The sequence below is a fragment of the Triticum dicoccoides genome, chromosome 7B, assembly GCF_002162155.2.
Source record: "Triticum dicoccoides isolate Atlit2015 ecotype Zavitan chromosome 7B, WEW_v2.0, whole genome shotgun sequence".
Classification (NCBI taxonomy): domain Eukaryota; kingdom Viridiplantae; phylum Streptophyta; class Magnoliopsida; order Poales; family Poaceae; genus Triticum; species Triticum dicoccoides.
Window position 1 is genome coordinate 468,408,288 of NC_041393.1, and position 15,656 is coordinate 468,423,943.

The 15,656-nt window shown below is 48.3% G+C and overlaps 3 protein-coding genes across 6 annotated transcripts; 2 read left to right on the forward strand and 1 right to left on the reverse strand.

Annotated features, from left to right (window-relative positions):
• The first annotated feature begins 527 nt into the window (after positions 1–527).
• On the forward strand, positions 528–3,984 carry LOC119340126. The gene is made up of 8 exons (XM_037612031.1): positions 528–972; positions 1,104–1,244; positions 1,410–1,502; positions 1,578–1,704; positions 2,518–2,624; positions 2,710–2,790; positions 3,213–3,298; positions 3,391–3,984. Exons 1-8 carry the CDS (start codon positions 580–582, stop codon positions 3,608–3,610), a joined length of 1,248 nt encoding a protein of 415 aa, XP_037467928.1. The 5' UTR covers positions 528–579; the 3' UTR covers positions 3,611–3,984.
• A 4,195-nt stretch (positions 3,985–8,179) lies between these two features.
• LOC119341941 (putative protein ABIL2) lies at positions 8,180–10,483 on the forward strand. Of its 4 annotated transcripts, none has more exons than XM_037613788.1 (9): positions 8,180–8,589; positions 8,778–8,860; positions 8,977–9,127; positions 9,196–9,295; positions 9,432–9,524; positions 9,628–9,664; positions 9,751–9,860; positions 9,970–10,073; positions 10,163–10,483. In XM_037613788.1, exons 1-9 carry the CDS (start codon positions 8,473–8,475, stop codon positions 10,337–10,339), a joined length of 972 nt encoding a protein of 323 aa, XP_037469685.1. In that variant the 5' UTR covers positions 8,180–8,472; the 3' UTR covers positions 10,340–10,483. The 4 variants fall into 4 exon arrangements, with proteins under 4 accessions (XP_037469685.1, XP_037469686.1, XP_037469682.1 ...); XM_037613789.1 differs by having other exon boundaries at positions 8,182–8,589; positions 9,435–9,524; XM_037613785.1 differs by having other exon boundaries at positions 8,188–8,589; positions 9,616–9,664.
• Positions 10,484–11,831: 1,348 nt separating this feature from the next.
• LOC119337529 (probable pre-mRNA-splicing factor ATP-dependent RNA helicase DEAH5) lies at positions 11,832–15,423 on the reverse strand. Its single transcript, XM_037609696.1, has one exon. The coding sequence runs from the start codon at positions 15,351–15,353 to the stop codon at positions 12,123–12,125; it is 3,231 nt and encodes a 1,076-aa protein (XP_037465593.1). The 5' UTR covers positions 15,354–15,423; the 3' UTR covers positions 11,832–12,122.
• Between the last annotated feature and the right edge of the window lie 233 nt (positions 15,424–15,656).

Consider the following 15,656-nt stretch of genomic DNA (forward strand, 5'->3'; position numbering starts at 1 on the left):
ACACATATGCTCAGTTGGCGCGGCAATCTAGTCTAGTTGCACACACATTGATGTTTAGTTGGCAGGACTTTTTTGGCACACACACATATGCTCAGTTGGCGCGGCAATCTAGTCTAGTTGCACACACATTGATGTTTAGTTGGCAGGACTTTTTTGGCACACACACATATGCTCAGTTGGCGCGGTAATCTAGTCTAGTCGCACACACATTGATGTTTAGTTGGCAGGAAGACTAGTTCGTCGAAACATCCCCATGCGGGATATAGTTTTGAAGAGCACGTCGCGAGGATTCCAGCGGTGAAAACGGATCTTAATTCCGACGCGCGGTTTGGAAGATATAGCTTTTTGAAAATTTGAAAACCGAAACAAATGCATATGTGTATCTGTTTTTTTTCAACTGACTGTGACCGGTGTGAATGTATTAAATGCTAAAAGATACATGCGCTAGCGGACAAAAATTACATACATGCATGTCTATTTTAGGCCAGCCGCTCGCACATGTATGGCTGGCCGCTCCATCGCGCTAGTGGGCAGCCGGCCGCCACTAGACGCTCCCAAAAAACAAATACAGCAGCGGCAATGCTGGCTCCTCCCGCCTCCACCCGTGCCCTCGCCTTCCACCGCCGTCTCCCGCTCCTCCGCCCCAACCATTCCACCCTCCTTCCCCACTCGCCAGGCCCGCCTCTGCCCCCGCGCCCCTGCCCCGCCCCCCCGCGCCCCTGCCCCGCCCCCCCGCGCGCTCTCATGGCCTTCTCCGCCGAGACAGCCGGCGAAGAGGCGGAGGAGGAGGCTCTCCCCGGGCCCGCCGGCGCCGGAGGAGGCGGCGGCGAGGTGAGCTCGGAGGAGTGGCAGCGATGGGGCACCTCCTCGCCCCTCCCGACCGTGGTGGCCTCCGTCGTCCGCCAGCTGCTCGAGATGGAGTCCGTGGCCGGTGAGAAGATGCGATTTGGCGGCGTCGGCTCCAAGCTGAAGGTAACGCCCTTTTTCTTAACCCCCCTACCGGATCTATTGAGGTCATGGCTGCCTCCGTGCTCGAAATGGCAGGGATTGAATCCACGGGAATGCTAGCGAAATCACGACTCGACTTTTCTCTCAACCTGCAGGGCGATTTCAAGGACGTGGAGGACAGGAAGCACAGGGCCGTCTATGAGACGCTCGCCGACTCCGACCAGAAGCTGCAGTACTACTCCGCCCGGCAGATTGGTTGCCGTCTGCTCGGGAGCAGGGGGTACCTGTGCCAGAAGGTAGCGTACGAGTCCGTAAAAGAATTCAGTGTTATATATATACACAATGCAGCAACCTGTGTTCAATGGTTTACTGAACTGAAGCTTATTTTTGCATACATTTACCTTCCATTCACCATCTTAATTTCAAGAGTTTGCCTGATGTGTTGACCTCCAAAACTGCAGTGTTGGCTACCAATGGAAGATTGTATGTGCTCAAAACTCGCCCCTTGCAATTTGTGGAGGGGGATAAGATTCTGGCTATACATGCATCCAAAGGTCTGTCTAAAGATAGAAAGCTGTATTTGTTGCCATGTCCTTCTTTGGATTGTGCAAGCATCTCTGTTCTTTCAGGACTTCTTGCGGCAAAACAACACTGGAAAGTTACTCTGGCAAGTCTTTGGCATCCAAGCTGCGTCGTTGTGCCTCTTTGGCATCCAAGAGCATGAAGATATTATGTGGGATGCATTCCAGCGTTCAGGTAATCTCAAACCCACCTTAGATAAACAAACATGTGGATTCTTGCTTGGGACCAGAGCTTGTAGGCCTTAACCATGTCTGTTCTGATAGGTTCACTCGCTATGTTTACTTCGATTTACTTTATTTGCGTAGTATGGACTGTTTGGTATGGATCCGAGATCAGGCGCTTCTGCCTGCTAGCAGGGCTCTCCTCCTTTGCTCTGGAGGGAGGCTCTATGGTCTATTTGAAATGACGGGGAGAGACTAGAAATCTTGCTTGTTCTTTGTTTAGTTGATGCTCCATCCTTACATATATGGATGCTACAGTAATCAGTGCAAACAGTAGCCGCTCTACCTCTTGCTGTTTTTTATCCCACATCCTTAACAGCTTGAAATTGAGCAAATGACATCCAAGGCTACCTTTTGTTTTGTGACTCAATTAGTGGATTGTTTGTACCGAATTCTGTGTGTTGTTTCTGTTCCTTTTCTGTTTCCATTAGTTTTTTTTTTAATTACTGTGAGTGAGTCTACCGATGCACTGGATTTCAGCTAATCTGTATAGCTATTGAACTGAATCCTTTGTTCCAGTTGCATTGATTGATCACGGCAGAACTTCAGAAGTTGATGTTTCACACAAAAAATGCATATTGCAAGTATCAATGCTTGGATCATTTTACTAGGAATGAAATTTTCTGTGGATCCCATTTAATTACTCTTTAGGGGAAATATCCTGTTTGATTGCTTCAGTAATTAATTTTGTAACCATATGGATGTGTATGATTATCCATGTTCTTCACATTTAAATACTGTATTTCCTTTCTGGTTTGCCCTCCAGGAAAGGCGAAGGTCTCATTTCTCTACCCAAACAAGAGTGCAACCCCCAAGTCTGTCAATGATCTTAAATTTGATGATTTTACCATGAATGCTGGCCTTCAGGAGGGAGTGTGTATTTCTTGTCTTTAAGCGTGTATTCTGTGGCTGTTGGTATGTATTAGTAGATGGTAACGAGTTAACTTCTGCAATATAGGGAGTGCAACATGAACCTCTTAACTTAGTTTTGCTTGATGGTACCTGGAGTAATTCTGCTGCATTATACAGAAGGCTGAAGGTATGATTCTGTGCATTCCTCATTTAGCATACTGCACTCCTATTAGTTTGTGTCCAGTTCCTCCTGAAAAATCTTTGTTCCCATATTGATGTAATCTTGGTTTGCATAAAACAAACTAGTTTGGCCGTTCAGATAAGCTTCATCTTTTTCCTTCTTCCATGTGATTGTCTACTCCCATTAGACAAGCAAGGGGAAACCACAATTTGTTGTCATTTGGGGTGCAGAGGAGAGCAGATTCTGCCTGGATCCTGTAATTTTGGAAACTTAATTCATTTGGTTGAACTGTAGAGGGTTAGAGGGTGCCCCAGGGGTCACCAGTTCACACCTCTAGGTTAAAGTCACAGTGTTAAGCAGGAGTGTATAATAAAGCATGTTAAAATTGACAAGCAGCTAAGTGGGTCCTAATAATCTGATGTTTATAGGAGAGATGGGCTGCAATATGGGGGGAGGAAGATATACCTTGTATCTCACTGTCTATGCTGAGTGCCTCGGTGATGCATAAACTGCGGTGAGCTAAAAACTAAACTTTTTTGTGTCTTTATCGGTGGTTTTCTTCGCGTCTCTTACTCTTACTTTTGCTGATATATTTCCGTAAAACAGACCTCAGCCGGCATGGGATCGTACCTGCACTGCAGCAGCCGCAGCCGGCCTCCTCTCAGAACTGCACATGCGGCCTGAGCTCAGCGCGTTTAAACTGGAAGAGCAAGCCGAGGCAGTAGAGTGCTCGCTGGATATCTTGCTAGACGCTCTCACCGTGCGACGGGTTCGCCTGGGTCGATCAATTACTCGAAAGCAGAGACATAGAAGAGACTGCATATAGTGAAAGATGCCAGCAGTTTCGGCAGAGATCATGATATTTCCTTGGAAGGCTTATTTGATCTTTTTTGCAGAACCAGAGGAGAATTGCTCATATAAGTCCTTTAGGTCACTAACTCATCACTCTGCGCTGCGGTGTTCATTTTGTTAGCGTTGATGCTACGGCTTACCTTCAAGAGCACAATTTTGGTAACAAACTGGTGTGGAAACTAAACGCGTAAGTTACATGGTGTAAGGCTTTGTAGCTGCGATATTAGAAACAGACTGAAATGAAAAAGAAAAATCTGGAGATATATCTGATTCATGTTAATTATTTCCTCGTCCAGAGTGTTTCTTTCTTAAACCTGATAATGCACAGGTACTTGTGACTCCTTTTTATGCTGGTCCTGTGTGCATGTGATGAATAGCAAAGTTATATTTCTGACAAGCTAATCAATCAACAGGAAGTTGGTGCTGTGTAGTTCTAGGAATTGTTCCATATCCCTACAACATCTATTGTGAAATCTCCTGTATTCCGAATCAGAATCGGAGGTGGTATGTCACTCGCTCTTGAACCCTGAACTTGATCGCATTGTTCACCAAACCTTGAGGCCTTGTTCGGTTGAGGTGGATTTTGAAGGGGAATGACAGGGATTGAGGGGGATTATGTGATAGCCTGGATTATTAGGGATGATAGACTACTCATATCAATAAGGAATTCCTTCTTTTCCGGGAGCTCATCGGACAGAACTCGGAAGTTAAGCGTGCTCAGCTTGGAGTAGTTTTAGGATGGGTGACCGACCAGGAAGTTGCTTCCGGGTGCGCACGAGTGAGGACAAAATGCGTAGGGGCCAGTCTAGATTCTGCCAGGAGTAACGATCACCGGCGGATGTGTCCGGGGCGTTACAGATTAAACCCTCTACAAGCCAAAATCACCTCCAATCCTCCTCAATCCCCTTGGAAGGAGGATTACCCGAATAAGGCCTGAGGGGAATAGGTGACAGAGACAAGTGCAAACTTGCAATCTCGCGGCATACTTTGCAACTGTTGGTCACGGGACCTGAATTTTTGACACCACCCTTATCCTCAATTCACATTCAGTTCCATATCCTCTAGTCTCATAAGGCTGACATTTTTTTTCGAGAAACTTCCCACCTATTTATCTTCAATCATGATAGTACAAAAGAACAACAAAGATAATAAGAATTACAACCATATCTGTGGACCACCTAGCGACGACTACAAGCACTGAAGCGAGCCGAAAGCGTGCCGGCTTCATCACCCCTCACTCATCGGAACCCGACAAACCTTGTTGTAATAGACAGTCAGAAAATCGTCGTGCTAAGGTCCCATAGAACCAGCGCACCAGAGTAGCAACCATCGCTGATGAAGAAAGTCATAGATCAGAAAGATCAAACATGTAAACACCCAAACGAAGACGAACAAAGACCGGATCCAAACAGATCTATCAAAGACCAGCACCGACCGAATCCCACAAGATCCGACGTAGACAAACCTCCACACGCCCTCCGACAATGCTAGACGCACCATCAGGACGGGGATAGAACGTGGGGGACATTATTTCTACTAATGGACATCACCGCTACCACACTACCCCACGGACCAGCGGCGGCGCCGACAGGAGGAGAAGAGCTTTTCTTGTGGATGAGAAAAGAGATGCCTCATTGGTGGCACAGGGCTGACATTAAAGTACTACGTGCCAAAATAAGTGTTGTTCATTTAGTACATAGTTGAGGGAGTACGCAGTTTGGCAGCAGTGTGTTAGCATGTAGTATTACTGAGATCGTTAATTTGGCGAAAACACTCTCAACTCTCATCATCACTCAATCCCCTCAAAATCCTTCTCCATCCTCATCTGTCTTCATTCTTGTGTTCTGGGGCGTATGTTTCCCCTGAACCATGTCATTTTATTAGTTCTGGTAGACTTGGCTAGAGTTGACATGCAGTCTCCCCTCGCGTGCTGTAATAAGTGATACTGTGTTTGGTTTGGTTTCGTTGAAATGGATCCGGGGCAGGAGCCCTTTTCTTCTTAAAACAACACAAGAGCAACTCAAACAAAAAAACACGAGCAACTGAAACATAGACAATTTTTATTTGCGTCTTGGCTGACATTCCCTCACTACAACACAAGTAGAAGCACTACAATTTCCATACAACCTATCCATAGGGAGTATTTATCCAGCACCACGTATGCCTGCTGATCCGGCGCGATGTGCGCCAGTTTCTGATGAATCAGCGGCACACATGCAGGCTCCAGATTCCCGAGCCGTTGCCCCAACCCAGGCAGTGTAAAAGCAATAAGGTCAACTCCACCGACCCCAAACGGACGTTCGTTTTGTCCGGATTCTGTCTGTTTGGGTAGGACAATGAGGTCATGTCCGGACAGTTTTCGGGATGCGGTGGCCGTGCGCCCAGTGCGCGGCCGCATCCCAGCCGCATCTTGTCTGTGTGCATATTTCTTTGCAAGTCCTTAAACTTTTTTTATCATTCATTTTTGGTACATGACAATACATCATTACATTTTGACTAGTAAAGTAAGGCCAAAGAAAACAAGAACCACAAGAATACATTTGAGAAGATACCCAACTTCCATAACCGCTCCCTTGAGTTGAGTTAGGGCCTTCTCGATGCACTCATTGTTGATCTGTGGAGGAGGCTCGACTTTGCACCCTCCTTTCTCCTTCAAGCCAGAAGTCGACGTTGCTTCCTCACACGTAGTATCGCGCCTTGTTGCTTCTTCGCACGTAGTATCGTGCCTAGCCTCTAATCTAGCAACAAGTGCACTTGTCTCATCTAAAGCCTCTAGGCCAGCTAAAAGTGCACGAACATGTACTACATTTCGCTCTATCAATATATCGATGTACTCTTCTTTCCAATACCAAAACTTGCATCCATTCTACACAATAAAACTTAAAGTTAGCACCACTAGTCTAATCCAAGAGCACAAACCAAAGCTAAAAAGAGCACATACCCCATCATTTAAGCACTTGATGAACACCCATCCGAGATGCTCCGGCGTTGTAGACACACGGTGCATGATCACCCTTGGGCAGTGGTCGCACTTGATGAGGGGCAACGGTGCACCGACGAGCTTTTGGGCAAGCACCGAGCCCGGCCGGCCGCCATTCGCGTATCTGCTGGCGGACCACCGACAGTGCAGATCCGAGCGGCTAGAGAACGAGCCACTGCCTGCATGTGGCCTTGTGGCCCTGCCAGGGCCTTCCGGCGAGGTGCCCGGCCAGTCCATGGCGCGCCCGGCCTCCCACAGCCGGGAGAGCTCAAGACCGACCGGATCCGCCCCAAATCCGGTCGGCGGGTGCGCAAACCAGGTGCCCGTGCTTGGGTAGCTTGGCGGCGACGAGGGGAAGGGGCTGGGCGAGCGCGCGTCCGAGTTGCACGGCTGCAATGGCAGCGGGCGGCGGCGGCGGCGAGGGAAAGAGTGGAGAAGAGTGGAGTGAGATGTGGCCGGATGGAGGGAGGGGGGTGGATAGAAAAAGGCCCGTCAAAGTTCAAAAGAAAAAAGGCCCGTCCTGTACCACCGACGGGCGGGCCAGGGGAGGACACGCGCAGACGGCCGGCGCGTCCGCATGGTGTCCGTTTCACCCCAAAAGCGGCGCAAACTTGGACCGCGGATGGGTCGAAAGCGGGCACAAAACGGACAAAAGTCCGTTTGCTCCCCCGCGCTGGGCCGCTCCGTTTGTCTGTTTACCCCAAACGGACGGGCCCGGACAGGATGGGGTCGCGCGGTGGAGTTGGCCTAACCAGACACAACTGCCATGAAACAATATACTAGTTGCATCCATGGGCGATAGACACAGAGGACAGAGCACTTTTGACTTTGCTTAATCAAGGCGAAAGCCAATCATGTCCCAGACAGAGGAAATACCACTAGTTAATCCCCCAAGGTTCTTGCTTGGAGTTGAGCCTATATGGTACTGTACTACGGGAAAGCAAAGCACTTCTTCTGGATCCTGTGGGTGCATGCCCAGCCCTGCACACATTTAGTGAAGGAGGTACCTTCCCCAGCCCTGCACACATTTAGTGAAGGATTGATATCAGTAAGCTGGGGTTGTTGTTGAGAAGAGCATCTTTAGAGTTTGTGATTATGATGAGACCAGCAGTATGGTCATGAGGAGGGCGGGCCCATATGCGTGGAGGCAGAAATGATGAACACTACATGGAAAGAAAAGAAAGCAACCGAGTGTCCGGAACCAAATCTCATCCTGACTTCTCTCTTTTCTTTTGATTTGAGCCTTTTGGTTACCTGGATGGATGCACACTGTGTGCCAAAAGCATCTTCACCAACTGACCAGATGTGGTTAACTCAGTGCCTAGCCCTACCGACTTCACTTCACTTCACTCTGCAGTGCTTTGCCTGTCAGTCACCTGCTCCTTGATCTACATGGAAATGGATTACCACCATAGCCGCGGGGTACATGTAGTAGACTAGCTGATAATATAACTAGTTAAGTACGCAGTCCTACATATGCAGTCAACATCCAGTAGAGTGACTGGAGCAGTTGTTATCTTATCACAGATTCACAGGTCTCCTGTTGCCTTAATTGCCTAGAAAAGAGGGTAGGTCTCCTGTTGCCTTGCCTTGCCTTGCATGGCATTATTATAAGCTGTTTCTGCCGTTGCCGGGCCATCACCACAGCCACTCTTCCAGCACTAGTTAAACAAATACCTGTCGTGCTAATGACTAACCCCCGCGGCCTTCTTCCTCCCGGCTCCATGAATTCATCGCCATGAGTGCTTCTCCACTTCTGCACCACCATCGCCATAACATCCTATACTCCCCCCATCCAGCTTCCTGATCAAACGAGACTTGAGAGAGGCAAAGGAACAGAGGGTTGGTTAGCCAGAATGGTGGAAGCAGTGGGGCCTTTCCGGAGCAGAGGCGCCGCCGCCGACCCAGGGATGCGCGGCGCTCCGGAGGAGGTGCAGATGGGGGAGACATTCATCTTCTCTGAAACCATCAAGGTCAGTTTTTATTATCAATCAAATTATGCTCGTGTTTCTCTCTCTCTCTCTTCCCCTACAATGATGCATCTTCCCCCCCACCTTTAGAACCAACTCGACGCCCAAATGCTTAAAAATAGCACCAAATTAGGCATTTGGAACAGATGTAGCTTGGGCATTTTCATATCAACGGCAACCTCTCTATGCAGGATCTCAAGACTCTGCGGTTGCAACTATATTCTGCAGCGGAGTATTTCGAACTAGCCTACACACAGGAAGATGTAAAGCAGGCGTATGTCATATACCCATTGCTTCATCCTGTATGCTGCACAAGATCATGTAGCTAATCAGCAGAAATCTTCCTCCCGTTCGCTCATTTTTTGTTTATGTGTATGCATATGGACACAGGGTGGTGAGTAACCTTAAGGAGTACGCTGTGAAGGCCCTCGTCAACACTGTAGACCACCTAGGGTCCATATCCTTCAAAGTCTCCAGCCTTGTAGGTCAAAGGTTCGACGAGGTGGCCGAAGCCAATCTGCGGGTCTCCTGCATCCAGCAGGTTTTAGTTAGTTTCAGCATTAATCTCCTTGTAATATTGCTTCGGATTAACGAAGTGGCTGGTTTCAGAGAACTCAAATGAGCCAAGCATGCATGAACAGAGAAGGCCTGACGCAGCAATCTTTGGTGATCACCGCGCCAAAGTATCATAAGAGGTACATCTTACCAGGTACGTAGGCATAAGATATCTTCATGCCTTTCCTGTGACTCTGTTTTCTAGCTTGTCGGCACATTCAAGATGCAAGACAAGCGAGTAAGAGTCAACCTGGGGGAGACATCTTGATCCCTTGCACACGTGATTTCAGCAGGAAATGATTCAATTCCCGATGCTGTGCCCAACTTCAGCGAGATGAATAAGGTCAAGAACAGGACTACGCAGATGCATCCGGCCTTCAGTAGTAAGGATCTGCAATCCATGAAAAATGGCCGACATGTATTGGATATATATCTTAAACTCGATTTTGACCTGAAATGCCTACATGTTGGCAGCAACATCCGCAGCTCAAACAAAAAGCAAAGACAAGCAAACTTCATTCCGGTCAGTTTCACTTTGCAAACCACAAAAGTCAGCTTGGGTTTCTTACTTTGCCGCTGAGTCGCCAAACTGAAAGTTACCATTTGCAGCAAGATCCGGTCGATTGCCCGTGCACCTTCCCAGCGTGCACGTTCATCCTCTCCAGCGCAGCATACACGCTTCGTGCCACCTTCTGATACTGCAATACCCACCAAAAGAGGTATAGTAGTAATAAGTCCAATCAACAACTGATGGAGGTACGACAGTAAAATTTCTCGATTAATTAAATATACTAATGTTCTGTGGCCAATTTTGTTTCTGTGAAACAGATAAAAGATCGGATTCACCAATTTCTTCGACAACTCCACTCACAAGGTCTGGGTCACTCTCAAAGAAGCCATCCTTGCTCAAGACATCAAGTGTCAGGGTCCAGGTAAATCAAGCTGGCTTGTGAACACAAGATTACCAGGGATGATATGCCTTACAGCACTGACACAATATTTCATGTTGCTGAAAATGCAGACAACTTCAGATCCCAAGAGATTGGCACCGCTGCGGTCATATGCTGATAGATACAAAGATGATCCCAAGGAAAACGAGCAGACTCCGAAGAAGAGCAAGAAGTTCCTCAAGTCGCTGCTCAGTAGGCGCAAGTCTAGGAAAGAAGAACCAATGCCCTGCTACTTCGATGACTACTGACTCCTGACACCAGATGGCACCATCCAGTTTCTGAATACTTCTGCTTCAGTCTTTCCATTGATATAAAGATCATCACTGTATAGCAACATAATTACAGGTCGTCAATGTTAATAATATAAGCGCAAGACGGGAGTTCCAGGAAGATGTCCCCATTCCCCTTATCCGGTTTCCCCACTTTTTGTTGTGTGCCATGCATCATGATTTGGCTGTTTTGGTCACTCTCCCGATAATCTCAGCAGTCAGCAGTATACAGAAACTTGGAATATGTTGTACTGAGCAGCAATCAGGAAGTAGCGCTTCAGCAATCTGATCTTAGTGGTCAAGTAGTGTTCAAGTATTTTGTCATCACTTTGGTGTATGTACCACGGAGTATAATGCTGCCAACACACAGCAGCTCTCCTCTGCAGTAAATTACTTCGCCTGAAAACAGTAGCCACACGAAGGACAGTACAATTCTGGTTGCATAAGTCCATGAAATGTTCTTCTTTATCTTCTATGTGAATCTATGATACACAAGACGCACAGCCAGAGAGAGAATGCCAATCGAACAACATGTTGTGCCAAATCTGATTGGACAGTAGCTAGAACATGCTATGGGCTACATTAGGAGGAAGTCTTGAGTTGTTTCTAGTTTCGTATACAAGTTTGCAATTTGGACTTGTTTTTCGCGTAGACTTGGTATGACTTGTTGATAAAAGGTTAAAATTCCTTGATTTGTTTTAGTCAAGAAGCCTGAACTTCTGATTAGCTGTATTAAATTGAACACAGCATAAAAGGTTCCAAAAAAAAAAACAGCATACAAGGTTCAGGACTAGCATTCCAGATAGTGATCTGAAGAGCATAAATGATACAGTCAAAAGGCATTTCCTAGGTTATCCAATACTCCCTCCGTCCCATAATGTAAGACGTTTTTTGACACTACAATAGAGTCAAAAAACGTCTTACATGATGAGACGGAGGGAGTAGCTTGCAAGAATACGCTTGCAGCACTGGAGCTTCACCAGTAAATTGATGAAAGACTGAGTTCAGCAACAACAATTCATTTTATGTTCAAGGGACTTTGGAACCAGTTATCTCTATCATATACTAGCTTTAGAATCAACAGCCCTAGCAACTAACAGTTCATATGTCTGGCATCGGATCATCATCTAACAAAAAGGACAACACTATGGAAAAAAGGACAATTGCAATGTCTAGTAATGTGGATCAGGAAGGTGGTAGCACTTGAGCTCAAATTCTTCAACATAATGCTCACAGAGCCATCTGATTATAAAAGCACATAACAAGAATATCTTTATCATCGCTAACCTCTCTGACCAAGTGCATCTTATCGACTACCAATTGCAATACTACTCCTTTATAGACCCTAAAGACACCAAGGAAGGCCAATGACCATGGTTTGGCGAGTAATTCTGGGGTTTGCTCGGTTCAATACTGGTACACCAAACTGGTCTCAAGACTTGCCTGCCAAACGAGGCCTAAACCAAGTGCGAATCATAGCAATTCAAAGTGTTCCACTCAGCAGTTATACACGATTAAGGAAAATAAAGCTTCGTGATGGGAATAACTTATCTGCATTCGTACACCAAACTAGCCTCACAAGACTTCCAACTTCAAGCCAAAAACCAAAACAAAGAAGAAAAGCTACATAGATGTGCCACTATTCACTATACTGCTAGTATCATACTGAGAGCTTACTGTGTATTTACACTTCAATAACTACTCAAACTTACAGCAAGGAGAAAGGTGCCAAGAAAGAAGCAAATTTATGTACCGACAAAAATCACCCACGGCGCTTGCTGAGGCGCCACGAGTTGGGCTCGTTGTATCTGTCGTACAGAGGCTCGATCCTCTCCTGGCGCTTCCGCTTGCTCATCTTTGCCGAGTCCACGGATCTGTAGAACCTTGGTGCCAGCTCGACGAGCCACGCTGGGTTGATGGCTGTCACCTCCCTCATGTACTCTTTTGTGGTCATGACAATCTCATTGTAAATCACCCACTCTGGCTGCTGATGAAAGAGGGCGCTGCTTGGGTGGATATACACCTGCTGATGATCAGCAAGTGTCCTGTATCCTCCCTGGGGATCCTTCTTGGCAGAGTTGAAGAAGAAACCTGCGGCAATGGCTCTCCTTACCTTGGTGAGATCGTTGCCGGCAGAGACAACGTCAAGCCGATACCTGTCCATGATCTCCAGGAGTTGCTTCCTCACATCCTGTGCCCTCCTTAGTGATGTTATCTGGAGAAAACTCTCGAAGCACCATGGCCCTGAAAACTGCTTTGCCTTCCACGCCTGATACACAGTGAGTAATGTGATGTGATCCCCTTCTGGCTGGAAAAAGTTGCCCCTCTTCCGATCTGCCTGATCTTGTTTTTCCCTTGGCCGGTAGAATATATTGCCAGTTTGGATCATTGCAATGATAGTCACTATTTCATCACTGCATCCGAGGTCCACACTGGCAAGGAGCATTTTTGAAAGTGGTGGTTCTTGTGGAAACTCAGCCATCTTTCTCCCCAGCTTGGTAAGTAGGCCTTCTTCATCCAAGGCACCAAGGCTGTATAGCTGTTCCATAGCAGAGATAAGTGCTTGAGGTGCTGGAGGGTCCATGAAGTCGAATGACACTAGTTCATTTATCCCCATTGCCTTCATATTAAGAACCGTCCACCCCAGGTTAATCCTCTGAATTTCTGGAATAGTCGTGGTGGGCATTTCATTACGATAGGCGCTCTCAGTGTACAGACGGTAACACTTGCCTGGGCCCGTACGCCCAGCACGTCCTGCTCTTTGTTTAGCTGATGCCTGTGAGATCGGAGTGATAACCAGTGAATCCAGTCCTCGTTTCGGGTTATACACATTGAGTTTTGCAAAGCCTGGATCAACAACATAGTATATCCCATCTATCGTAATAGATGCTTCGGCTATGTTGGTGGCCACAATCACCTTCCTCTTCCCAAGAGGAGCAGGTTCAAAAATCTTTGACTGCATTTCAGTTGGAAGAGCACTGTAAACTGGATTGACTAGCAACTCTGGTACATCGTTACCCAGCACCTTCATCCTCTCATGAAGAGAGTTACAGGCCTGATCAATCTCTTCCTGGCCTGTCAAGAACAAGAGGATATCACCTTCGGGTTGACTCAGATGGATCTGCAATACTGTGATCAATGCAGCATCCATGTAATCGCTCTGTGGCTCCTTTGCATATAGTATCTCCACGGGAAACGTTCTCCCTGGAATCGTGAAAATGTTGCAATTAAAAAAATATCTAGAGAATTTCTCTGCATCAAGAGTGGCGGAAGTGACAATTAACTTGAGATCAGTTCTCCGCCTAATGAGCTGCTTCAGCAAGCCAAAGAGAATGTCTGTATAGATGGTCCTCTCATGTGCCTCATCAAGCATGACCACAGAATAACAAGAGAGGTTCTTGTCTACCATAATCTCCCGTAGGAGCATGCCGTCTGTCATGTACTTAATGACCGTATCAGGTCCAGTTCGATCGTCAAAGCGTATAGAATAACCAACTTCCTCTCCCAATGGGCAACCAAACTCCTCTGCTACCCGCTTTGCAACAGACTGCGCAGCAACCCTGCGAGGCTGCGTACACGCAATTTTTCCAGCTTCAGTATAGCCTGCCTCAGCAAGGTACTGAGTAACCTGCGTAGTTTTCCCTGACCCTGTCTCCCCGATAACAACCAAAACTTGATGGTGATGTAGAGCTTTCACAAGCTCATTCTTCAGAAGGTAAATGGGAAGCTGCTGCCTCTGATCCTGTATCGGAAGGCTCGACCTCTTCCCAAATGTTCCGGTCTTCCCATAAGCCCGTTTCTTCCACTCCGGCATGCTCTGTGCTGATAAGCCGGCACCCCTCAGTTCCTGTGCGAGGCACCGCCCACCTGCATCAGGTAAAGGATCCTCCCACGGCCGATTCAGATCCTTGGGGATGGAATCAAGCAATGCTCTCTGCTCCTGACTACGAATATCACGCCGTTCCTTGAAAAGCGCAGTCTGCAGTGCCGCCGCTCGGCTCAGTGACCCCTCAGGGTTCTTGGAAATCCTCACCGGGGACAAGTCAATCGAGGACCGGCCCTGTCCAGATAAGAACGGCGGCTCATCTTCGTTAAGCTCAATCTCGAGCTCCTCCTCTACTTCTTCTGCTTCTTCCTGGTAATGTATCCCCCCATCATCATCATCGATCGCAGGGCAGTCTCTCACATTCAGTGCCCCCGAAGCAATTAGCTGTTTCAGCTCCCATCTCTCCGGGGAGCTCATTCGCCTGACCGGCCTTCGTGGTGCAGGCCGAGCACCGTCCTCCTCAATCACAATTCCAGACAGCCCAATCCTCTTCCCAGAGGTTCCGGCAGGACCAGTAGATCGATTCGCCCTCCGAACAGCATCCTGACCATCACGCCGTGGTGGCGGGAGCGCCCTTCCAGTTTCCTGATCGATGTCCACCATCGACAATTCCAGATTGCCCCACTGCACGGATACGACCTTGACAAACACCTCCTGGCCGCGCTTCACGGCGGCGGGCATCCGGGAGGTGTGGACGAGCCCCTCGCGGCCGCGCGCCCCGTCGAGGCGGACGAAGCACCCGGCGTCCACCACCCGGATGACCGTCCCGTGGCACACCTGGTGAAGCTCCGGACCGCCAGCCCCATCCTCCCCCTCCTCCTCCTCCTCCTCATCGCCATCGGCGGTGGGTTTTCGGGGGGCGGGGGCGGGAGCGGCGGTGGGGTTTCGGGGGGCGGGGGCGGGAGCGGCGTCGGGGATGGCGCGGATGACGGTGTGGAGGGTGCGGGCGAGGTAGTCCGGCACGACGAACTCGTGGTCCTTGAGCTTGGCGTCGAACTCGGCGACGGAGGGGGAGGCGCGGCCGAGGTGGACGATGAACTCGGCGACGTTGCGTTGGACGTCGCCGAGGTGGGCCTCCAGCTCCGAGGAGACCTTGGAGACGAGGGATAGATAGGTGAGCCTTCGGATCCCTTCGCTCGCCGCGTCGGCCGGGCTCGCCTTCGTCATGGGTGCGCGGGCGCCGGCGGTGGGAGTTCGCGCCGCGGCGAGAGAACGAAGATTCGTCAGAGTCGGCGTGGATGCGTTGTTGCTCGAGTATAATGTACATTTATTAGGGCCCAAATCATACACGGCTCGGAGGCGAAGTCGGTTTCTCAAGTCAAGGCGGTTTCGTGTCGAGTTCTTTTTCTTTTTTAATGAAGGCACATTTTATTCATCGAAAATACCAGAGTCTGTGGGGATACAGATTTGGTCGTGGGGTTGAATCATTGTATATAGGCATGGCCTTTTAAACATAAAAATTACATGTAA